This window comes from Phyllostomus discolor, chromosome 3 (genome assembly GCF_004126475.2).
Source record: "Phyllostomus discolor isolate MPI-MPIP mPhyDis1 chromosome 3, mPhyDis1.pri.v3, whole genome shotgun sequence".
Classification (NCBI taxonomy): domain Eukaryota; kingdom Metazoa; phylum Chordata; class Mammalia; order Chiroptera; family Phyllostomidae; genus Phyllostomus; species Phyllostomus discolor.
Genome location: NC_040905.2, coordinates 172,441,639 through 172,468,196, shown reverse-complemented (window position 1 = coordinate 172,468,196; position 26,558 = coordinate 172,441,639). Strand labels below are relative to the sequence as shown.

At 41.7% G+C, this 26,558-nt stretch overlaps 1 protein-coding gene across 1 annotated transcript in view; it reads right to left on the bottom strand.

Annotated features, from left to right (window-relative positions):
• Window positions 1–26,558, bottom strand: part of PCSK5 (proprotein convertase subtilisin/kexin type 5) — a 420,656-nt gene that overhangs the window by 153,968 nt on the left and 240,130 nt on the right. The window contains 4 exon segments of the mRNA XM_036021750.1: window positions 2,868–3,011; window positions 14,149–14,285; window positions 23,829–24,017; window positions 25,848–25,965. Coding sequence (XP_035877643.1) covers window positions 2,868–3,011; window positions 14,149–14,285; window positions 23,829–24,017; window positions 25,848–25,965 — 588 coding nt within the window.

The window sequence follows — 26,558 nt, the reverse complement described above, 5'->3', positions numbered from 1 at the left end:
TGAGATATATTTCTGGTTAATTGTAAGGGTCATTTGATGGCATTGTTCATCTCTATTTTCCCAAAAGCCTTAAAGTGGATCTGTAAACTGAATTCCATAGCTAGTACAGCTAGGGACAGTTCAGCTGTCTGCTGCGGTGACAGGAAGAGAGCATCTCTGCTGTGGAAGGCGGAAGTCCAGCCAGCTCTGGGCGCCCCAGTCCCTGGCACTCGATGGAATAGCACAGGGGTCGGTTACGGTGATGCCATCTGTGCCTCCAGACAGCCTGACCTCCTTACCAAGGTGACAGCACAGCTCCAGAGGACAGGGCCATGAGTGGCCCCAGATTTTCACCAGGGATTTCTACAATTAACTCCCCTGCCCCCCCAAAAAACATGTGTTCATATGCGCCAAAGGGCTCCTCTGTATGGTAAGTTCACATGCTGTGCTGTTTCTTTTAGAATTTTAAACTGTCCCAGATGTCAATTAGCATTTTAGTTGCAGGGTAATATTGGAATAATTGTTTTTGTTCTCTCATCTCACAAGTGCCAAAGTGGACATTTTGAAGATGTGATGAGAAAAACCACGAAGATGTATAACTGTTCAGAATTTTAACATTACCAAAATTTGAAATGGAAACATCCCATAAGGCATATAGGAGCAAGTATATCCAAAAACATAAATGGAGCATATAGTAACCTATTCCTATCAGAGGAGATAAAATGAATATGAACAGCAGTGTTACAACCTGTAAGCAAAATAAGACAAAATCTGGTACAACCTAGCTCTGGTTAGTTCAATTGTACTGAATTATCTGAGCTTGTTATTGACTCTGGGAAACTACCTGTTTAAAATAGAAGGAACTACATACATATGTAAGATATTCTGTTAAGGTGCTTAACAAAGTAGATTTATCTTTAGTATCTAGAAAAAGAATTTCAGACAGCTGCAGGAAAAAAAATATTTATCCTCTAAAGGTACATTAAACTTCTGTTTGCATCAGTTCTGCATTAGAAGAAGTTTTGTTCATTGAGTGTTATGTATCATATCCCAGGAGGATCGAACGCTCCTGGAGTGACGGCCAGCACGACAAGAGAGGAATCAGAGCTGTACTGGGAAAGAGAATAAGGACTGCAGATACTGTGGCTACAGTACCTAATCTGTCATGGAAAATAAACTCAAACCTATAAATTAGTTAGAGAGTTAAGCAAAATGGTCATATAGATATAAAATATGCACCAGCCAATAATTTCCTAGATACCAGCATATACTGGGTAGAAAATATGGAATATTTTCCACTACAACACCAATGAGACCTAAAATAGGAATAACACTAACAAGAATAACACTATAAAAAATTAAAAGATTTCATTAAAATGGGACATGGTCTATGTTTTGGATGAAAAGATTATATATTGTAATTCTTCCATGATATTGCATGTAAATTCAAATTAAATTCCAATGGGATTTATAAGGGGAACTTAAGAATTTCTATGAAAACAAGCAGCACATGTTCAACAGACATTAAATATGTATCATGATATGAAAAAATAAGACAGTGTGGGTGCTACTGGTCTAAGAATTATTAGATTGATAAATCAGAAAATGTGGTACCAGAAGAGACCCTGGTGTGAGAGTTTAACTATATTGATATAAAGGAAAGGTCCTAAACTATTAAAAAAGGAAAGTAACTCAGCCAATGATGTTAGTCTGTTTAAAATACAGAACTTCATTTTACACTATATATCATAAACCAAAGTTCTAGATGAATTAATGACTGAATATAAAAATCGAGATTCCAAAAAAAATGCATGTGAATATTTAGTTGATTTTAAAGGATAAAACTTCTGTTAAAATCACAAATGTTATTATCTGAAAATATAAACCCTACCCTCCAATTTTCTTCTGTTAAAACATAACACAAAACTAAAACCAAATTTCAGAAATAAGTGCTAGCTAAGAAAATGTTTTCAGCATTTATGAGACAGTATGAGAGTCAATAACATGCATGTAATTCTAATAAGGAGCTAAGAAAATTGCTGCCACTTTGAATAGAATGAGCAAAAGACAGTTGTACTTAATTCACATAAGAACTAGTTTCTGGAACTGCAGCACCATGGTGTATCAGGAAACCAGGTTTCCCACGGTCTAGTTGATACAAACAAGAGTTAAGTTCCTATAGCATCTCGTCAATTCTCTATAATGAGTGAAATGTATTGGAGGACCTGCTGTACAGAGAAAAAGTTTGTATTTACTAGCAGTCAAAGCTATAAAAATATGAAAATATTCTTTTTTGTTTCTACTCAAGGCTGGCAGGAACGAGTGCATTAAAGACTCACAGCTGGCGACAGTGTACGTGGTACATCTTTGACTGGAAAGCAATGTGACAAAACTTATCCAACCCCTAGAGCTAATTCCTTTGATGCAGTAGTTCTCAAAACAGAACTCTAGTCTAAAAAATTAAAGATACCGAGAAAGACTGATAAATAATGATAATCAGATAAATTTTGTTTAAACTCATGTAAAACTCTAAGGAAACTAATATTTAATCCATAAACTAATATTTAATCCATAGCCTGGATTAAATATTAATCACAGCACAATCATAGGATAGACAATTATGCTGTCTTTTAAATATGTGTCCTTGGGATATTTGAGAACAGGGAAATAGGCTCTTAATATTTTAAGGAAAAAAAGGATATGAAGACTCTACAAACAGTGTGATTTCGCCTTGAAGAAAAATATGGGTATTTGAATACATGAATATACATATACAAATATATGGAGGGATAGGAAAGAGGAAGAACATACATCAGAATATGGGGAGAAGTTTATGTCTGCATGGATGTTCCTTCCCTAGTCTGTGTCCCTGCTGGCAGCCAGCTCACCTGGGTAATCCTCTGTGCCGTAGTCATCGGTGGGGTCTTCGACTCGGCTGTAGCGGACACGCTCCACTTTAGGAAACTCGTTGGTGGGTGAGTAGGGCTGCACGGAGGTGCCGTACAGTACCAAAGACCATTCTTTCAGTTTCCCTGGGGAAGCAATAGTGAAACCACGGCATGACCAAACGTTCACTCGTTAGCCTTATAATTTGCTTAATTTCTTTTCACCTAAGAGGAAGCATCGGTAGAAGAATTGTGGGAAACAGAGTCACATAGGTCATTACATCAGGTACAGGGCTAGAAACACACATTTCCCTCTGTTGGATGAATTTACTGTTTAACTTCCACACTACACATTTACTGAGCACCAATTACAGGTGAGGCCTTGATTTAATGAGCCTTTATAGGTAGACTAGGACTCAAACACACCTCAGATTACTGGGCTGAATTTTGAATTATGGATATTTAAAAGAATCCCAGAATTTCACAAGGAGCTTTGTTTTTCTTGTTATCAAAGTCTTATTTGAATTAAATTCTTTGGTATTATCTGATTTATCAATAAAAATACAAAAAACCCCCCCAACCTATTGGTACTTTGTTCCATGATTTCTGAAGCAGTCATTCATTCTCAAGACTATATCACTATTTATATTATCCTACAGACCCATGCTGTTCAATGACAGCCACTAGATACCGTGGCTATTTAAATTTAAATTAACTGACACTGAAAAATTCAGTTTCTCAGTCACACTCACTACATTTCAAGCGCTCGGTGACCAGATGCAGCGGGTGGCCACTGCAACGCACAGCACAGGCGCAGGACACTTCCGACGCTGCAGAACGTCCTGCCAAACAAACAGCTGCGACACAACAGTGTCTGCTCAAGGGTGCCTCAACCCGTGATACAAGTGTTTAACCTCGTTTGGACGGTATGATCACAAGCAACACTGTGCTTTAGTTTAGTGCCTACTTATTCATTTACTTCTCAGATTTATCAAATTAAAGTCTTTAATGCCAAAAAAACCAAAAATCCCAAAACGAACTACTCCAGGCCATTAAGCTTAATAAGATTCACATAATGAAGAATCAACCATAAGCAAACGTTGATTAAAAAAACATTAAAAACACAGAAGCATGCTGGCAGAAAGGACTTCCCTCAGGACCGTCCCCTCACCGTGCAGGACACAGAGAACAGAGGTGTGGTTCAGTGCTCAGCCTCCGCCACAGCAGGACAGCGGTGAGCCTCAGGGCTCACCCGATTCTGCTCTCATCATCCGCATCACCATCTCATTGATGCTTAAGTTTTACCCCATTGTTCACAACAACTGGGAGGTAGGTACCTGCAGTCCCAATATAGTTGACATAAATAATGATGAGGAAGCTGAGGCACAGAGGTTGATCACTTTGCCAAGGGCAGTAGGAGGACAGGCTGACACTAAAGCCCATTGGGGCTCCAGTTTAAGATGGCGAAGTAGAGATCCTGACCCATCTCCCCCCAGACACACCAAAATGACAGCTACACGTGGAATAATTTCCTCTTAAAGAAACCTCAAAACTAGCCAAGTGGTTCCTAAACATTGGGCAAACAAGAAAAAACTCATATCCACATAGGTAGGAGAGGCTGAGACACAATCTCACCATAAACCTCACCCATGGTGTGGCGAGAAGATCTGTAGGGAATTCAAAACCCCAAGCTTCTCTCTGAGGAACAAAAGGTTTAAAACCCACACTGGCCATCCACCTTTTGAGACCAGTGCCTGAGAGATGAGCCCCACAAAACATCTGGCTTTGAAAGTGAGTGGGCTCCTGTACACGAATCCCATAAGGTTATAGTAAACTAAGAAGCAGTTCTTAAAGGGTTCTAGCCGACTCCCCCACGCCAGGGCCGACCACAGAGGCAGCGAGGGAAAAGCACCTAGACTTTCTGTGAAAGCTTTCTCATCGTAAAGCACCTGCCTGAGGGGCAGGCATCTAGTTTAACATGCAGCTAGAGGCCTCCCAAAATCATCTCCAAAGTTTGAGGCCGGCAGGCACCGTGTCTGCCCTCTCCCTCTGCCTCTCTCAAGCTCACTGGTGTTTTCAAGAAAGGACCTTATATTCTTGTCTGGCACTGCAGTATTTGTGGCTTCCACCCAGGGGACACCTCCAGATCATCTGGCTCCAGTGGCCAGCAAGGCTTATACTTACAGGTCCCCTAGGACTGTAAACAAAACTGACAAGTCTTTCGTTAGACTCACCAAGGAGAAATGAGAGAGAAATCAAGTAAAATAAGAAAGAGGAGATGTTATACCAAAAAATTTGCAAAGGATCACAAAAGACTACTATGAACAATTATATGCCAACAAATTAGATAACAAAAAGAATGGATAAATTCCTAGAAACTTACACCATGCCAAGACTGAATCATTAAAAAGAATTTCTGACTGACCAGTTACTACTGGTGGTGAGATTGAATCAACAATCAAAAATCTCCCAACAAACAAAAGTCCAGGACCAAATGGCTTCACTGGTGAATTCTATCAAACATTTAAAGAAAAATTAATACCTCTCCTCTTTAAACAATTCTCCAAAAATAGGAAAGGAGGGAACATCTCAAAGCTCATTTTATGAGGCCAGCATTACCCTGATCCCAAAATCAGACAAAGACAGCACCAAGAAAAGAAGATTACAGGCCAATATTCCTGACAGAGATGCAAAATCCTCTGTAAAATTATTAGTAATTCCGAGTCAACAACGTATTAAAACGATCATGATCAAGTGGGATTGATTCCAGGGATGCCAGGATGTTTCAACATCTACAAATTAGTGTCACCTACTACCTTAGCAAAATGATGAATAAAAATCATGATTACTTCAATAGACGCAGAAAAAGCAGTTGACAAAACTTAACATCCACTTTTGATGAAAACTCGCAATAAAGTAAATATAGAGGGAAAGGACCTCAACACAATAAAGGCCATGACAGCTAACAGCATACTCAATGGTAAAAAACTAAAAGCTTTTCCTCTAAGATTAGGAACAAAATGAGGATGTCCACACTTGCAAATTCTAGTCAACATAGAATTGGAAGTCCTAGCCAGAGCAGTTAGTAGAAAAAAAAAAGAAAGAAAAAAAATAAAAGACATCCAACGCAAAAAGAAGTAAAACTGTCACTATTTGCAGATGACATGATATACACAGGGGTGGGCAAAAATAAGTTTACAGTTGTGAGTACATGAAACACAGAGTTTATTCTTTTTTTAATCCTCACCAGAGGATATGCTTATTGATTTTAGAGAGAGGAGATGGGAAGGAGAGAGACAGAGAAACATCGATGTGTGACAGAAACATCTATTGGTTGCCTCCTGTATGTGCCCTGACCAGGACTGAACTCACAATCTAGGCATGTGCCTTGATGGGGAATTGAACCCTTGACCTGGTTTACAGGACAACACTCCAACAAACTGAGCCATACCACACAGGGCTAGAGTTTATTCTGGTATTATTACTTTTAATTAATTGTTTTCTGTACAAACTGTAAACCTACTTTTCCCCACCCATGAATACAACCCTGCAGATTCCACCAAAAGACTTATAGAACTAATCAACAAAGTCAGTAAAGTTGCAGGATACAAAATAAACACACACAAAAAACCTGTTGCTGAGTTAGCTAACATGCCCAGGCTCCTTGGAGTGCCAATTCTGTGTGCCCATCTCCCAGCCTCTGTTTCCTTCACTCACAGTGGCTCTCAGAGAGCAGCACAAGGAAGTACTGCTTGTTTTCCGTGATGGTACTCACAGTTAATAAGCTGCTGAGTCTTGCTGCAGAGGAAATTAGATTGGCAGATAGGTGGGTAGATAGAAGATACATGTAGATGTAGATATATAGATGATATACAAATAATTGTTCATCCAATGATGCAAAGTGGCAGGCTTCCCCCCACCCTAGTTTGGAGAGACACATTTGTCCTGGTTTTGTAGTAGACTGACTTACTGATGTAATATCCCTGGGAGGGCCTATTCAGAGCTCAATTAGCCGTGTGCAGAGCTAGTGATGTGATTTTCACAGAGGTGGTCCACATGACTCTTAATGTGATTGAGTCTTTACCTGAAGGCTCTTCTAACCTGACAAATCGCTTAACTCAAAGAAGGAGGGCAGCAGAGAGATGAGCAACAGTTCTGTTCTACCATATGTTGTCATTAATCAACAGTGAAATGCAAATCAAAACCACCATGTGATATCACCTCACCCGTTAGAATGACTGTTAGCAAAAAGACAAGAAGTAACAAGTGTTGGAGAAGATGTGGAGAAAAAGGGAACCCTTGTTCATTGTTGGTTGGAATGTAAGTTGGTACAACCACTATGGAAAGCAGTGTGGAGGTTCCTCAAAAAATTAAACATAGAACTACTACATGGCCCAGCAATTCCACTTTTGGGTATTTACCCAAAGAAAATTAAAATATTAAATATTATTAAATATTTAAATATTATTGAATATTTAAAATATTAAATATTTTTGGTTTAAAATATTAAACCAAAAAGATACATACACCCTCATGTTCATTGCAGTATTATTTACAATAGCCAAGACATGGAAGCAACCTAAGTTGTTTCCACTGATGCATGAATAAATAAACTGTGGGACACACACACACACACACACACACACACACACGGTGGAATATTACTCAGCCACAAAAAGGAAATCTTGCCCTTTGTGACAACATGGATGGACTTTGAGGGCATTCTGCTGAGAGAAATAAGCAAGAGAAAGACAAAGACCCAATTATCTCACTTATATGTGGAATTAAAAAAAAAACCAAACCAACACACACATAAGATGCCCACAGACTCAGAGATCTGGTTGCTGGTTGCCAGAAGCAAGGACTAGGGGGTGGGCGAACTTGGTGAAGGGGTTGAAAGGCACAAACATCTAGGTACAGTAAGTCATGGAGGTGTAACATATACCATGGTGACTAAGTTAATAATCCTGTATTTCATATTCTGAAGTTGCTAAAAGAATACATTTTAAAAGTTCTTATCACATGAAAAAAATGTTTTAACTGTGAGGTGATGGATGTTAACTAGACTGATTGTGTTGATTGTTTTGCAATTTATACAAATCTTGAACCATTATGTTGTTCTTCTGAAACGAATAGGTTATATGTCAATAATGTCTCAATTAAAAATACATTCTCAATCCAAATCCTGTGTTTGAAACCATTCGATAATGCTGCCTTCCTGTTCATTTCCAGGAGTTTAGGACCCTGACGTTTACGATTGAACAGACGTTATTTTGTGCCTCGCAGTTTTCCGACATTTGCACTGGGCCAGCACATGGGTGTGCATGTGGTTTGCCCTCTGCCAGCTTTTCTTTGGACTCATTTGTTAGCAACTATTCTTTTCATAATCTGGATGCCATTCGATCACAGAATTCCAAGTGCTAGGCATTAAGTAGAAATGAAATGACTGCCTAAAACTGATGATTTATCTCACTGCCTGTAGGAAGCCAGGCAAAAGAGAACCCCTTTTCCCAATAGCATCTCTCCAGTGTACACATAGGGCACGGAACACAAGGACATCACAGGAAATTCAGTCCATCAGTCACCCTAAAACCTGGTTCATTTCATTTTAAATTATTATAGATCTAAAAATTTACCCTTGTAAGTGCTTTGAACAGCGATGCCTCAGAATTGATTACTTCCCTTTCTGCCATTTCTGAAGTGCTCTGTAAGTGCACCAAGGATACCCTTGCTGGGCAATCCATCTCTTTCTTTTTCACTTACTATGTGATTTTATTTCCTTCGAACCTCAGCCACAAGTTACATCAAATACTTCCATGTCTGGGCTGTCATTCTTGTCTTCCCTACCACTGTTTTTCCTTTATATTTTATTGATTATGCTATTACAGTTGTCCTGATTTTCCTCCCCCGCCCCCAGCATCCCTCACCCCCTTAGGCAATCCCCCCACCATTGTTCAAGTCCAAGGATCATGTGTATAAGTTCTTTGCTTACTCCAGTTCCTATACTGTAATTTACACCCCAGGCCTTTCTGTAACTATCTATTTGTACTTCTTAATCCCCTCACCTTTACTCATTCCCCCATACCTCCCCATCTGGCAATCATCAAAATGCCCTCCATATCCATGATTCTGTCTCTGTTCTTGTTTGCTTAGTTTGTTTTTTAGATTCAATTGTTGATAGAATGTATTTTTGCCATTTTATTGTTCATAGTTTTGATCTTTTTGTTAAACAAGTCCCTTTAAAAATTCATATAATAATGGTTTGATGATGATGAACTACTTAGTTTTTTCTTGTCTGGGAAGCTCTTTATCTGCCCTTCAATTCTAAATGATAGCTTTGCTGGGTAGAACAATCTTGGCTGTAGGCTCATGCTTTCCATGACTTTGAATATTTCTTGCCAGTCTCTTCTAGCCTGCAAGGTTTCCTTTAAGAAATCAGCTGACAATCTTATGGGAACACCTTTGTAGGTAACTAACTTCTATTTTTTTGCTGCTTTTAAGATTCTTTATCTTTAACCTTTGGCATTTAATTATGATGTGTCTTGGAGTGGTCCTCTTTACATCCATCTTGTTTGGGACTCTGTGCTTCCTGGACTTGCATGTCTATTTCCTTCACCAAATTAGGGAAGTTTTCTTTCACTATTTTTTCAAATAGATTTTCAATTTCTTGTTCTTTCTCTTTTTCTTCTGCACCGCTATGAGGGAAATGTTGGACATCTTGAAGTTGTACCAGAGGCTGCTTATACTATTCTCATTTTTGGATTCTTTTTTCTCCTTCTTGTTCTGATTGGTTGTTTTTTGGTTTCTTATGTTCCAAATCATTGATTTGACGCTTGGTTTCATCCACTCTACTGTTATTTCCCTGTAAATTGTTCTTTATTACAATTAGTGAATCCTTCATTTCTGACTGCATCTTTTTTATGCTGCTGAGGTCCTCACTAAGTTCCTTAAGCATCCTTATAACCAGAGGTTTAAACTCTGCATCTGATAGATTGCGTATCTCCATTTCGTTTAGCTCTTTTTCTGGAGTTGTGATCTGTTCTTTCATTTAGGCCATGTTTCTTTGTCTCCTAATTTTGGCTGCCTCCCTGTGTCTGTATATATTTGGTAGAGCTGCTTTGACCCTGTGTCTAGGTAGTGTGGCCTAATATAGTAGGTGTCCTGTAGGGCCCAGTGGCACAGCCTCCCCTATCACCCAAGCTGGGTACTGGAGGTGCGCCCTTTGTGTGGGCTGAGTACACCCTCCTCTTGTAGTTGAGCCTTGGTTACTGTTGGCGGATCAATGGGAGGGATTTACCCAGGTCACTCGCCTGCAAGGACTAGCTGTGACCACTGACCACAAACTTCTGACCTCAGTGGAGGATCAGCTGTGCAGGGGTAGGGTGGTACTCCGATGTGGTCTGTAGCTGTCCACTGGATGTGCGGTCTGTGGGGTTTCCTGGGTGGTGGAGGCCAAGGTCAGCCCCCACCTGTGTTTTGCCCGGGGCCACCTGGCATGAGCTGTAAAGCAATCTGAGATGGCTGCTACTTGTGCTGAGCTTAGAGATTTGAAGCCAAGCTGTGAATCTAGTCTGGCTGCTGCTAGTGTTGGGCCTGGGGGCTCACTGAGGCCAGCTATTGCTTGTTTGATAGGATTTAGGAAGTAGTGAAGCATGAGCCAAGACCAACCATTTATATGGAAAAGCAGCTTGGGTGGGCCCCTAAGTTGGGTGGGGTAGAGTTTCTGGGATCTCCAAGGTAGGTCCAACAGTATTAGTCAGTCTGGTGGAGTCTCAGATATGGCACTAGCTTATGTACTTTGTGGGGCGAAGGTTTAGAAAAGGGACAGTGGCCACTGTTTACCTAGATGCCAGCCACTTCCCTTGCTCCCTGTATGTCACTAGTGCCTTTCAGGCTGCTACTCCAGTGCTGGAATTCAGAGGGAGTCAGTCTGAGCAGGTGAGTCTTTGTGTTCTTTAAGAGGAATTGCTTGGGGCTCCAGAAATTTTTTTCCACTGACTCAATTCCCACTGGTTTTTGCAGCCAGAAGTTGTGGGCACGTATCTTCCTGTCACTGAAACCTTGGGCTGGGGGGCCTGGTGTGGGGCTGGGACTCCTCACTCCTGAGATATCCCTCCCGAATTTTATTTACCACATGTAGGTGTGAGACCAGCTGGTTCTGCCTCTGTGCTTCTCTTGCCAGTCTGGATGTTTCTTTAATTCCGTAGTTGTCAGACTTCCATTCAACTCAATTTTGTAGTTGTCAGACTCCCATTCAACTCAATTTCTGACAGTTCTGAGTGACGGCTGTTCTATATGTTAGATGTAATTTTGATGTGGTTGTGTGAAGAGGCAAGCCATGTCTGCTTATGCTGCCATCTTGACCAGCCTTACCACTTTTTCCATTTGCTAAATTCTATAGGAGATCTTGAAATTGGTACTGCAACTTCGTGTTAATAAATAGCTATGTAAATACAGAATGAGAAAAATCTATTCTATTTGCTAACCTAAATGCAATCTGCCCAAGATGGAAAAACCTGAGATAGGTTTAATATGCACACTGGAAATGGGCTCGACCCAGATGCTCTTAAACAAAACTCTTGTGCAACAAAACAGAATTCTGCTCCAAAAATCTTTAATTTGCATTTTAATAATATACAAATGGGAAGAAATAATAAACAATTATAAATTCAGTTTGGAGCCAGGAACCATTCACTATACATGGGAATGATTTTACCATTTAATTGGGATAGAAAATTCTCTATCTCTAACTGAGTATCTAGTAGCTTAATAAGAAGTTGCCCATTAATGAGAGAGAGAGAGAAACCTTCCATAGTACTGGACACCACAGAAATGATAGAAATGTATGCTCATGCACCTATACGCACACTCAAAAAGCTCAAGTCCCTTTTCAAAGTTGTGACTAATCCTGAACCAAAAGGCTGGTTGAAGGAAGAATACCCAGAGATCACGTGTTTCTATTAAAGCCTCCTCACCCCAGGCCAGTCATAGCACTAGAGCATCTCTCTCTGCCATAAAAGAAAATCTTTAAAATGATTGCTGGTGACTGGGGTTAAACGTGAACATTTAAATGGTATAAGGAGAGGCCTATGCTGTGGGACAGACAATCTAGGTGTTCTGGGCTACTGCAGAGGGCTTTCAACACAGGGCGTCAGAGAAAATTGGATAGAGTCTGAACTCCTTGAGGCAGAGAGATTTATATTCATAGCCTCTGACCCTTGCACAGAGATGTCAGGTCAATCGGGAGTGTGTCCCCAGAGCAGCCTGCTCTTGCAGAGGGGACCTTTATATCACTGACATTCTGTAGAATTGCTGGTTCTTGGTGAGAATAAAGAGCAGAGTCACTTTTAGTTAGTTTTATAACTGTCCTAAATTCTCAACAGAGAGCGCACCCCTCATGTCCGTACCCTGGGCTGCACCACCCAATCCCCCTTGGTACACAACTGCCACATTGTGACAGTGTTTATTTCTCTGGGATCTGTGGTCACATACAAGCCCAGTAGTGACACCTGCTGACAGATCAACTAGGAGCAGCCCTTTGGTTAGGGCAGCACAGCCCAGTCACCACACTGCCATTGCCCCAAGATGACCCCGTGCATCTGTCTCCACAGCAAGGGCAAAGAGCATGGCCTCGGAACAGGAAAGGAGAGGGCCGGGTCCTGGAAACTAAGTATGTGATGAACAAGTGAAAGTGTCTAGCAACCAGGACATAGCTTATCTGAATGTTTTCTGTCAGCCCTGCCTTGTTCACAAATGTCTGATATCTGGAGAAAACCTTGGCAACCATTATATTCAGGCTGCATGCTGGGGATGGGCTCCACCGAGACGCTCTTCCACAAAACTCTTATGCTGTTAACTGTGACCTTGCCACCATGCTGATTTCGACCTCTCTGATTGTGGGACCACTGTGGCAGCACAGATGACTTACAGCACAATTAGGGAAAAGAGGTGGCCAAACAATGAGACCAAAAATGGATCTTGCCCCGGTGGGGTGGCTCAGTTGGTTGGAGCACCGTCCCATACACCAAAAGGTTGGAGATTCAATCCCTGGTCAAGGCACATACCTAGGTTGTGGGTTTGATCCCTTGCCAGGGCACGTACTGGAGGCTACTGATCAGTGTTTCTCTCTCACATAGATGTTTGTCTTTCTCTCTCTCTCTCTCTCTCTCAAATAAAAAAATCAATAAACATATCCTTGGGTGATGATTAAAAAAAAAACGGATCTCTCAGAATGAGTAAACTGACTGGTAGACAAAAGTCTGGTGGATGGATGCATGTGTTCACCTGTGTTCCGTGTATGTCCTCCTCCTTGCATAGCCCACTGCACCTGAACGGTACACACCCTTACAGTTAATCACAGAATGTCTTGGTTCATTTATTCTGCCATCAGGAAAGGGCTAGAACTGGATGTCAGTCCTAACATCGCTCTGAGGCCTGATCCTTCTGCAGGTGGGTTGGACAGAGCATTGAGAAGCATGAATTTTTCAGACAATCAAACATGTGCCCACAGCTGGGTGGGAAGCCGAGTTAGTTATTAAACAGATCATCTGTACTGAGCACAGTACTCTACTCCACAGGGTTCCATCACATGCAATACAGACTGTCTGGAAAAACCGTTAGGTCCCATACCCGACGCTGCATTTGTATGCCCCAACTCCTCCCCTTGAGGTTAGAAATAAGCTTCCATGAAGAGGAAAACAGGACACATGCAGCAACAAGGTTCTGAGACCACCTGAAAGGACCTTTGTTAACACCTAATTTCCTTTTTTTTTTAACATATCAAGAAAGTTTTCTTTTTTCTTAGTTCTGGGTTCATGTTGAGCAGAATACCATCATTCATTTTCTTTAGTGGTAAACAGTGTAGCTGGCACAGGCCTGCACTGAAATTTGAATGCAGAATAAACTCAGAAAAAAAGATAGCTGAGGAAACATGTCTCCTCTTACGACCAGGCAATTTAACCCGTTGCCGGTGGACAAGGCTGGCTTGTTCATCGACAGAGAAAGTAAGGGAAGCTGGTTAGAGATGTGGATCCTACATTCTGGAACATCAATCAATAGCAGTCATCTTTTATCCTGCACTAATCTAAATATTTATTCTTTATTTCTTATCTTTGAATGATTACCGCTGAAATCATCTTGACAACTGGAATATACGCAAGCAACTCAAACCACAGGTTCACATGAGAAAGAATGATGTTAACATATGAGTGTGAAACACTCCTTGGCTAAAAGATACTCAATTTTTTCCGCACAGCTAGCCAAATTATAGAAAGGAAGTGCTCACCTGGAGTCTTGAAGTTCCTCAGCTGAGAGGGAGTGTCATAGACTTCAAGGATCCAGTCACCAGCGGCTAGCTCTCCCCAGCAATGGATGGTCATGAACTCCCAGTTTTTGAATCCTTCCATGGAGTGATCAAAAAGCCTGAGAGAGAACCATAAAACATCATCTTATCTGCTATTTAAAACCCAGTGAGTGTCAAGACCACGACCAATGATCTTTTCAAATCTATCCACATGTCCAGGTCAACACTGGAGGATGTACTCATCCTGGACATCACTGATTAGTAGATCCAAACTTATATCACTCATTGTTCTCCTACAGGGAACCGGGCTTGGGGCAGGCCAAGCACTAGCAAATCTAGAAGGCACAAGCTTTGGGGAATCAGGGAAACTAGGTTAAGACTTTACCCATGAGACAGATTGTCCCACATGTTGAAGATGTGGTGCACCTGGAACTCCATACACTGCTCATGGGAATGCAGAATGGTACCGCCGCTCTAAAAACAACCTGAGGGTTCTCACCACACAACTCAACAATCCCCCTTCTAGATATTTACCCAAGAGACGTGAAGACATGTGTCCATGTGAAGGACACCACGTGAATGTTCACAGCAGCTCTATTCATGATGGTCAAAACTGTTTAACAACTCAAATGTCCTTCAGTGGGTGAATGGGTACATTATGGTACATGCACACTGAAATACCACCCTGTAATGAACTTGTAATACCATGAATGAATTTCAAAAGCACTAGGGGAGTGAAAGAAGTCAGACACAAAAAACTACAATCTAGAAAAGGTAAGAGAAACAGAAACAGATCAGTGGTTGTCAGGAACTGGGAGGGAAGTGGGAAGGTTGTGGTGGAAGTTTTAGGGGTGATGGGACTGTTTCATATCTTGAAAGTAATGGTGTATAGTTATACAACCATACAGATATGTTAAAACTTAGTGAACTGGTTGCATTAAAAAGAAAGGAAAGGGACTAGTCAAGGAACATGTATGAATGACCCACAGACATGGACAACAGGATGGGGACTGACTGTAGGAGTGGGGGGTGGGTTGGGCAGAGGGGGGCAAAGGGGGAAAAATTGGGACAACTATAACAGAACAATAAAATATTTTTTAAAACTGAATTGTATCATATGCAAATTACACCTCAGTATAAAGACTGACCACTGATCATATACAGTTCAGGGAGTCATGCCTCAAACTCTTCTGGCCCTTTCAATGATTTTTCTACATTTTTAATTCCCTACATGAAATCTCCACCTACCTAAAATAGCTAGAATTATTTCTGTTTCCTGTGATATAAATTCCGTGGATATGAAATATGAGGAAAATAAGGAAATGGAATCCCATCAAGATTAGATATATCAATAATGGATAAAACCAGCACTTGAAGAAACCAGCCTATTATTTATGTAGGCATATAATGTACATCTGACCACCTGAAGATATAGCCAAACAACTCCTGGAGAGATGGGATGAGCTGGAAACTAAAAGGGCAAAGTGGCCGATTTTTTAAAAGAACTTTTCTTTTTAAAATTATGTGCACTGGTTATTTTTATCAAAAAATAATGGAATAAGAAAAATAACTTGAGAGCCAGAGAGGCGAACAGAGAGGGACGAATATGTCTAGTGTTATTTTAGGAGCAACCACGTGCAGCCACTGGGATGAATCGGTCCTTCGGTGGGAACAGATGCAGAGGTCGTGGCCAGTGGATGTTGACAGCATTTTCACGTTCACTGCACAAACTGGTGTTTATAATTTAACCTTCTGTGTAGATCTCCCCATTGGGGTAAAATGTGCCCTTGTACACACACAAAATACCTAATTTAATGTCCTTATAACTTGATATATTGGAGTTCTGATTTTTGAAAACATGTACTGTCAACGTGCTTGAGGCTGCCAGTACAATGCTGGCTGGATCCTAAAGCGGAAGGGCCGGGCGACACAGCTATGGCAGGGGTAGGGAAGTCGCCGACACTCAGCCGTGTTCCCAGGAGGAAAACAATGAACAGGAGTATCACTGGCTACATGTTCCTGAGACCTTGAAAGAAGAAACATAAAAATAATTTAGCAACATTCTCAAAGTGTCCCATGTCAGAAAATTTGGGAAAGGCTGGGTTAAAGTTGAACAGATCTTCTTACCGGAGAACATCTTAGATCTCTGGGAAATTCAAGTATGTTGTGGTAATCTCCGTAATGGGTTAATGATCGGCAGTGATGTTCAAACCTCACGTGGCCACAAAGCCCTTTTTCTATTTAAAGAATAACTGTGTGTTAGCTGTAAAGTTTAGCTCTGAACGGAGGGGTGTGGGATTTCAATGGGGATTTCACTGGATCTGGCAGCTTTCCCTCTTGATAACAGGGATGGAATTAGTGGCTCTTATATGACTGTTTCCACACCCACGTGCAATTAATCTTCAATAGAGTAAGGGGGGTACATTTTATGGAGACCCTACAATTCCTGCACTTGTATAACAGAGCTCATTTCACAAGTTCATGGCTCGAAACTGGACTTGGCCAGGAAGAAATTGCTGTGTCATTATGTAATTGACTTACATACACAGAGTTCTTCATGTTAAACCCAAAAAGGATGTATGTTGGGTAAAGGGGAGACACGGAGGTGGGGGAAGAGGAAATTTTTCACATTGCCCTTCCTGCCAGAGACATGTGACTGAAGGAAACATGTTGACACAGAAATGGATGGAGGCAGAAAACCATTCTAGAACCACTTCTGAGCCCCCGAGTCCAATTTAGGCTCTAATTCGTGGAGGCCACTGTGCCATTTGAGGGCACTGAAGCAGTAACTTGTCACATAATACCTTTCTAAGAGTGCTGAGCTTAAAAGCAATTCCCAAACAGTTTAGACAGAACATTTGGCTCCTTGCCTCGTGTCCAAAAACTACAAAGGAGACTTGAGTCTGCCATCACTTGAGGGCCAGTCTTGTTTCCACGACCCCGGCCAACTTTTAATTACCCATGGGTCAATTATTTGACTGCTGGATTAGCAGACCCTATGTTTCTTCCCTTCCACCCTTTCCTGTCCACTTTTCAAAATCAGTCCACTGCTACCGATCACTTTTAAATCACACTGGAAACAAACATTAAATAGAAACTGGGTGCCAAGAAGAAATACTCATAAATCAGCATTCAGACAAGTGTTTCAAAGCTCGAATATAAACGGGCTTTGTCTATCTGGATAACCAGTTACCCCTGGTCTCTTCACTGTATGCAGAGCTGAAGGATCATTACTTCCATGGGAACGCACAAGTGGAGGAGAGGAATTAAAATGCAGCCAAGCTCAATCATTACATTTTGCTAAAAGAGTTGAGGCGGAGAGAAACAGACGCTGATTGTTGTTTCAACTAGCTGGGCATTCAGATTTCTAATTTTACCCTGTCTTTTATTTTAATTCTGATTCACCACAAGCTATTCCTTATTTTTAGCACTGTACTGTTTAAAAACACTGCGTCGCCTGCACATAACAAAAAGCAACATCGCCGGAAGACTAGATTTGTGTTGCAAAGAACATGCTTGCTCAAGACAATCCAGTGTCACACTGGACACCTGCTAAGGAGATTCTAATTGGTGTGGTCTTTGTATAGCAACTAACAAGTCCAACGCCCAGTTGGAACATTTCTGCCAACAGCGGAGAAACCAGACACACGCCAGTGTTATTGGTGTGGATAAAATGCCAGTAAAGCGGGGCCAGATGAACTCCATGCCCTCATCCACATCTCCCTTTGCAGGGAAACCCTGCTCTGTCAAAGGTGACTTTACAACCATGTGCTCAGTGAAATGCTACACACATGCGGTGGCAGAAATTATGCACCCAATTATTAAAATGGTGCCCTACAACCTTATCCCTGTGAGCAATTTTCAAATAAATTACTTTGGATGAAGCCTGGTAGTACATCTTTTTGAGGAAGTAACTCAGGAAATAAATCATATACTAGTAATTACTATAAGCTTTTTTGTCCCCTTTGTTAAGGGCCTTAAGGAACTTAAAAAGTCTGGTCAATCTGTCAAGGCTACAACATTTTTCTGTGATGTTATGGCAATTATTTAATAAGACACAAATACTGACAGTTATGTGTTACGGAGTTATTTCTAAATTTGCAAATAAATCTTAATTTCAGAATTATCTACTGCTAAGCAAACAGTATTGATGTTCACTATAGAATTAGACATGAGACAAATGTTTTCGGAAGTTTTCTCTGTTTTTCAATTTTTAAGTGCTTCATCACAATTTAAGGTGGAGCTTATATAATGCTTAAAGCACTCACTTGGCTCAAATGTATTTTAGTTTTTGATTTCCTTTAGATATTGGCTTTGTAAGTTTGAAATAACTTGCTTCCTGAAATAGGGTATTGAAAAAGCAGCATTAGGTTTTTCCTCTCTCCCAGTCTGAATCACTTCTTTAAGAAAGGTTGACAAAAAGGGCCTGGTTCTAGAGGTTTTAAATAGCTAAAAAGATAAGTTTTTAAAAAAACTTACAACATGCATACTATTACTAACTTCCTCACCAATCCCAAAATGCATTTCTTCTTGTGGGTATATGATGTAAGTACTTAACGTTCTTGAAGATTTATTCTATTTTATAGATGATGGCTTTTATCTAAGTATCTGCTTTGTATTTTAAACTCCTTTTAAAATTACTTGCACAGCATCCAGCACATACTACTCACAAGTCTTTTGATGACACGAAAATAACAAGAATATGTATGAAAAAGCTGGACGATCTTTTAAATCAATGCGATTTAAAGTATGGTGTGTGGACAAGCAGCTTCAGCATCACCTGGAAGCTTATTAGGAATGCAAATTCATGGACCTCACCCAGACCTACAGAATTGGAATCTCTGGGAGAGGGGCCCAGCCATCTGTGTGTGATTGAGTCATTCACCAGGTGCTTGAGAAGCACAGCGTAAATAAAGGTTAGCACTTATTAAGTACTTACTATGCCAGGGGCTGTGCTGAGGACTTGCTTTATGTTATCTTACTTAATACTTGTAACAACCGTATGAGGCAGATACCATTAGGTCTGCTTTCCAGATGAGAGAATCACTCTTCTAAAGGTAAATTTAAAAATCAGTGAAACCAAGACAAACCCAGCTCTGTCTAACTCCAAGGCCAGACCTTCTTTTGAGTGAAGGAAGAGGGTCCTCATGGGGAGGCCTTATTGGAATGAAAAGCTTTCACTGCAAAAGTATAATTTGTACTGCAAGTCACAAATGCATTTATGTAGCATGACACTTTACAAATGTCAAAAGTCTGTTGTTGAACATTTGGGAAGGGCAGTGACAAAAATGACTCAAATATAAATACCACATTTAACCATAGTTATAGAATTCTACAGGTTTTGCAGTTTAGAAAGTGGACCTCCTCTGTACTTAAGATCATAATTAGAAGCAGAGATATTCAGCTGTAATCAAATTTAGAAAGGGAGGCGAAGTTTCAGCTTACAGTCAGAGGCCAAAATTTGGAACAGAGGGCCAGTACAGTGAAACTGAACCTACAACTCAATGAGCTGGGGGAAGGGGAGACTTAGAGGGGAAAAGATGACAACAGCTTCTCATAATTCTACAACACGTGCCATTGGAGGGAGAATCTGGTGAGATCAACTTTTGTTTGAAAATTTTTACACAGGCAGATTTTGAATGTCACAGAATGAAAGCTTATCTAAAGTTGCTCTTGTCTAAGAACATCCTGAAGGGACTCAAGCCCACCTAGCTTCCCCCCAGACGCTGGAGCTCCATATTCTCCCCCGAAGTAAACAGTTTGTGCTGACGATTCAGCTTGGCTTTTTGTGAGGCAGGGTGCACAGGCCAAGAGGAGGGCCGAGAGGGTGGGAGGGAAGGGGAACACAAAGGGAGGAGCACAACTAAGCATGTGTCTATTCAGCGACCACTCTGTTTACACAGGGCTCCCACCCACCCAGTAAATGATTGACCTGTCTTGCCAGGGGTGCTCGCCTGCTGGGCAAATGGGGCACTAAGCTCAAGCCAGACTAGCTCTGAGTGCTGCTGAGTGCCTTCCAGGGCTGAGCACCTGCAGACACTTGGGTAAACTGTTCTTCCCCCAACAGCTGTTCTCCACAGGAGGTCCAGCAAGTGCTGGGCTGCCTGGACAGGGAGGCACTGAGGGGCTCCAGGCGGCCCACACAGGCTTAGTGTTCAGTGACTGTGGAAAATCGATTCCCAAGGAACTGCTGTGTTGAGAGGAAACAGTACTGAAGATATTCCCCACAGAAATGTCTGGGAAAATGACAACTTTTCAAAAGCTGACAGTGATGGCCCTTTTGTATTTTCTTTTGGGAGTTTATCCTTATGGATAATACTTCCAGGACCTAAGACGATGACACCTATTTTGTCAATACCGAGGAGAATAGTCACAGGTGATAAGGGAGGGGCAGGTCTCCCCTCTCTGGTTTGCCCTCCTTGCCCACGGAATCTGTATTTGCATCATCAAGGGGGATGGGAGCTGGCTCTCAGCATCTTTCCTTGTCACAGCAGCTGACAGAGTCCGTGGTGGAGAGTCACACCCCACAGAGATTCATAGAAGGGACCAAATGGGGGCAACTCTGCCACCACAGCTTACCCTGCATCTCAAATCACCTCCACTAGTGAAACTTTGTTTTAAACCTTTCAGAATTCTTATTTTTTAAAAAAAATCCTCACCAGAGGATGTTTTTATTGACTTTAGAGAGAGAGAGGGAGGCATCAATGTAAGAGGGAAACATCAGCTGGCCACCTCCCGTACATGCCCCAACCAGAGCTGGAACCCGCAACCTAGGCGTGTGCCCTGAACGAGGATCGAACCTGCAACCTTTTGATTGACAGGACGATGCTCCAACTGGGCCAGGGCAGAATTCCTATCTTTTAACTGCACAGTGTTCGTTGCTTTATGTAGTCTTCAGAAATCTTGACTTCTTTGAAGGAAAGATACGTGTCCAATGGGGAAACTATTTATTACTCTCTTTAATAATCCCTGATACACCAGTTCCTTCAAAAACCTGACCTAAATGCCTTTTCCTTGAGATTTCTGCCCTGCAGACCAACATGGGGGACGCTGGGAGCAACGTGGGCCTTCCCTCACTTCCTCCCCACCTTTCTGCTATGCTTCTTGCCCTCAGCTCCCAGTCCTGAAAATGTGTTTTGAAACAGGGCCAAAGTGACAGGACATGAGGATTCCTTGCCATTAGGTCTGAGACTGAGAGGTTTTGAGTAGAGATTTCCTCTCATAAAATTAAAGCTTCAGAATATGCCAGAAGGAGGAAATGCCAAAAGAAACCGTCTCTCCCTAGCTGCCTCCGTAGGAGGGATGCTACTAGTGTCAAGCACAGCAAGGACAGGGGAGCCAGGCCCTGGAACGTGGCCATGTGTGGATTTGGGACCCAGTGCAGCTGTTTCACATTTATGGAGTCAGCTGCTTAGAGCAATGTTTTGGGGAGTTGTAGACAAATGAACTCATAACATCCTCTATATCTCTCTGTGCCTTCAGCCTCCTTCCTCCACCCCAGTCTGCCTCTTTTTGGTGGCTACTTCTCTTCCTAAGATGGAAGATACACAAAAGAACAGCAGTTTGAGAAATGCTCCAGACCCAGAAGAGGCATTCTGGGTGCAAACCTGATTCCCAAGTGCCCTTGATGGGGTGAACCTCATGACCGCTAGTCGCTGAGCATCTGAAATGCCTGTTTCTTTTTCTCTGACACAAGTCATGCAGCACTCTGGGGTTCAGCACTTTGCAAAGAGCAAGGCAGATGTCCTCGGGTCAGGAATGCATGTGCAACCATGCCAGTGACCTCGTCATCCACCAAACGCCTGTGACGGACGAACAAGTTTCCTCACTGAAGTCATTTTGGGGGAAGCCAACGAAAAATGCCAAAATATGCAGGAAGAGCCCAGAAAGGCTGAGGAGGCTGTTATCCAAGCAAACAGCAACTGCAAAGGATTATTTATCTACAACGGAGGAGTTTGAGGCATGAGCCACACATGTGTGAAGCAAACCTCTGCACTTCACCATCCATATTTCGCCTGGTTACTCTTTCAAGTTTGACACAGACGTATAATGGTAAATAAAGAAAAAAACAACAACGGAAAAAAACGTCTTCTCTGGCTTCAGTAGCAACAGTTAGCTGACCTCCATTAATCATGTAATTGTGCATCTGAAGGCCGCGCTTGCTGAAAGGAAGGATCAGGCAGGTACTTGCAATTACCTGGCAGGCAACAGCTGAGACCCCTGCTTACAGAGGGAGGAGGGCATGCTCAGCTACCTGAGGCCAAAGCATCCTTCTGTTCTTTGCACCTGCACACACTTATTCTGGCTACGCTGCACCTCATAAAGCACTACTCCCAAGTTTCCCCATGCCTGAATGGAAGCAGTTAGGTTTTAAAGAACACAGCAAGTCTTCTAAGCACAGAAGCTTTTAGAAACTCCTAGCCACCTAGAAGTGTTCTTTATTGTTCCCCCTTTTTCTCACCGTCCTACAGCAGATGGAGTTTGGGGATTGTGAAGGGCAACTGGCTACTGCTCAGCCTCACTTTCAGTTCTGCAGGCTTGCATTGGCCTCGAAGCTCTTCTGGCCTGTTGTTCGTGTCCTAACAAAGGTCACCACTGCCATGGTCATCTGGCACGTGGACAGGTGGCTATGTCTACATAGGTTGGCTTTCATTGGGACTCTTAAGTGTCATTGATGGTGAGGTTTTTGCTCCCATTAAATGTTCCCCTTGGAGAAAAATATCAAATTAAAAGAATCTTAGGCTTCCTTCTGGTTGTGGTTTGTATGTTAGGGTCATAATGGGAATGAGGTGAACAGGACAAGCTGACATTTTCCCATCTGGTCCCACTTCTTGACAAGCACACCCTGCCCATGCTCCCAACCAAAAAGCCAGGGGGGCAAAAAGCCAGTGCTAGAACATTCTGGTCTTTCATCAGGATCCTGGCAATGCCTACTGAAGAAATGTGTGGAGGGTGGGGTGAGAAGGGAAGAGTCTAAGAAGAGAAACTACACTGAGTGTCCTCTTGGGCAATAAAGACTAAAGGGCCAATGTTTAAAATAGGGGTCAGCAAACGACACAGTCTGTCCTCAAGCCAAATCTGACCCTCTGCTTACTCTATAAATAAAGGTTTATTGGAACACAGCCATGCCCATTCTTTTATATTGTCTGCACTGTAATGGCAAAGTTGAACAGTTGTAACAGAAACATGGCCAGCGAAGCTCAAAACATTTACTAATTGACTGTTTGCAGAAAAAAAAAGCCAATGCCCATTTTTAAAACAAATAAGAGTTTCCTTGAACTTCAGAAAGTGCTCAGGCAAGAGAATTCAGTTAATCTGTACCAAGTGCCAGCAGACATTTAAAGTACAGGAGACAGAATCTCAGAGACCTGAGGAAGTAGTGCTCTACATTTCATTTTTAGGATAAGGAACAACAGATGGCCTTTGATTTTTCTGCAGCATCCTTTTAATATCACCTAACTATTATGTTATACTATTCTTTGCAGCTTCACACTCTGTATTTATGTGTGGGCGGTGAGTGCTATGACCATCCTACCATGACACCTATGTGCCCCTTAGTTCTTAGGATGCTAAGTAAGGAGCTGCTGGCCCTTTCTTCCCTAAAGAAGAACTGAGTGTCAGGGTCACCCCTACGCGCTGGTGGGCAGAGGCCATTACCGTACCTGTTGGCCAAGAGCTGGGACCTGGTTCCTGAGGGTGAGGTCAGGTAGATGGCCAGGTCACCCCTCCTGGGATGGGTGATGGTTATGCGCACGACTACATGTTCCAGGTAGTTGACATGGTGGTTGGGGTTATCGGAGCAGCCGGAAGCTTTGTAGATGGAGCGCACTGCACTGTTGGGGCGAATTGTCCTGCAACAGAGAGTGGGGGAGTTTGAGCAAGATGCGTGGTATAGCTCGGCTGAGAGACCCTGCAGGCCTAGAATGACATCACACGAGCTAAATGGAAGCAGCTGGTTGCTGGATACTAAAACACACGGTGCTATCACCCAATGACTGGTTCATTTAAAGGATTCACACTGGTTAGGTAGTGGGAAAGATGTAAGTGAGAGGAGAGGGGGAAGTAATGGTCTTTTATTTTCACCCAGGAAGTGGGTATCTAACTTGAGAATCTCACATTGCTAAAACACAGATTGCTGGGCCTGATTCAGCAAGGGTGGGGTAGATTAATTAGCATTTCTAACAAGTTCCTAGGTGACAGTGATGTTGCTGACCTATGGAATACACTTTGAGGGCCACTGATACAGTGGTACAGTGAACTTGGGGGTTAGTATGGCCTTGGGGTTGGACCCTGGTGTACCATTTCCTTGCTCTATAACCCTGGGCACACACCCTCACCCACAGATGCCTGTTTTCTTCACTTGCTTCCTCCTGTGTGGCTGTCCCCTGAATGCCGGGCTGTAGCCATGCTGGTGTCAGTTCAAGTTTTGGCATAAATCAGTTTTTCCACCTCAGGGCTTTAAAGCACTCTGCCTCAAGCACTTTAATTTTTTTTATTTATTTATTTGTATTTTTTTGCTGCTGACTCTTCATGGTAAAAAGTTAAATTTCACTCTCTGAGGATGCCACTGAACTACAGGAAAAAGTATGCTTCCACCTCTTATTTTCTGCCCTTTGAATTTCCAACACTACCTTACTGTAATTTGTAATTATTTACTTATATTTTTTGGCTTAACTGCCCCGAGACTGTAAACTCCACAAGGGCAGGAAGAATTTCTTATTCCCCTTCTATCCTCAATATCTACCTTAGTGCTTGATATTCATTAAGTGCAAGAAAAATAGTCGCTGAACTGATAAATAAATTGTGAATGGATAAATATTCCCACTGATCTCATTTCCTCATTTGTCAAGTAGGAATATACCCAAATTTTTACAAAATTTTAATAAGAAAACACACATGAAGTTTCTAGAACTCGGCTTGGCCCTTAATCAGTGTTCCATAAATACTGGTTAATTTTTCACTCCTTTATCTTTTCCTGTTATTCTTTGACACAAAAGCACAGAATACAAAAAAATTTTTTTAATTCATTATTTCTGCCTCACAATTTTTCAAGAATTATAATGGCTCTAGTTTCATCACAACCAAAGTGTGTAAATATTTTTTCTGAGAGTCAACTCTCTAAAAAGAAAGCCAAAAGCAAAATACTAATAAAATCACAAAGATGAGTCCTATTCTTTGGATTTAGCACATTTCTCACTATCCCTTTGTCAACTTGTCAGCATGGCCTCCAAGTCTGTGCAGCTGAAACATGGGAATGGGCCCCGAAATCCCTACATAAACTGCAATCTCATTACTGTGCATTTCCCACCACTCTGAAGAACTACATGATATGTAGTTAAGTTTCCAGACATATGGTTTAGCTTTTTTTGGAGCATATTCACTTATGGAGAATATTTGTATCATCAATAGATATACTGACAGAGTAGAAACCTTAAGCATGCCCATCAAGGGTTCCCCCAAATCCTCTTTTGAGAGATGTTTTTCTTTTAAAGACCCCTGGGTCTTATTAGTGTGGATTTAATAGCTTAGCATCCCAGACATTCTATTAGAATTTTATAACTACATTAGACAAACTATGTAGGGTTTTGGCTTCCACGTATGACACAGAGCTACCCTGAGCACTTGTGCTGCCTGTTCTGTTTCAAGGCACTGACATGCTATCTGTGTGCAGCAAATATTACTTGATTTGTCGGTCTGTGCTCTCCACACACACGTGCTGCTGAGGAACAGTGGTCCACTTCTCCGCCTCCATCACCATGGCTTCTGCATCCATCAGTCCGAATCCATAGAGATGGCTCACTACAAAAGGCAAGAGGCTGGTCAGCTTTGCTGTGGTTATGAGCAACCTAAGATACATATATTGAGTTATAATTTCATTTAGCAGAGAACACAGGCACATCCCTAAGGGATCCTAGCTTTCTTTAGAGCAATGATTTTAAAACAAATAAAACAAGTAAACAATCACAACAAGAAAGTAAGATGAATATATCACTATTGATTATCATTACTAGTAACACAGCTATCATTTATGAATTGTTACTACATGGCAGGCACTAGTGCATATTTTTACATTTAATCTTCCCAACAACCTTAAGATGTTAGTGTTATTACTGTCATCACCCACGGATGAAAAAACTGAGGGTCAGAGAGAAACTTGGCTGGGATTGCCCAGCAGTTCAGTGGTTGGGCTGGAGTCTCACCCACAGTTTGCTCAAAGGCCTCACTGTCAGCCACTTGTATTCAAGTGATGACATCATCAATTTTGTAAGATAAAATAATAGGTTTAAAGAGAAGTGACAATGCATATGACTTCTCCTAGTGCAATAAAAACTTACATGCAAGAAATACCAATTTTCTGACATGCCTAATATTTAGGTTGAATATGCCAGAAA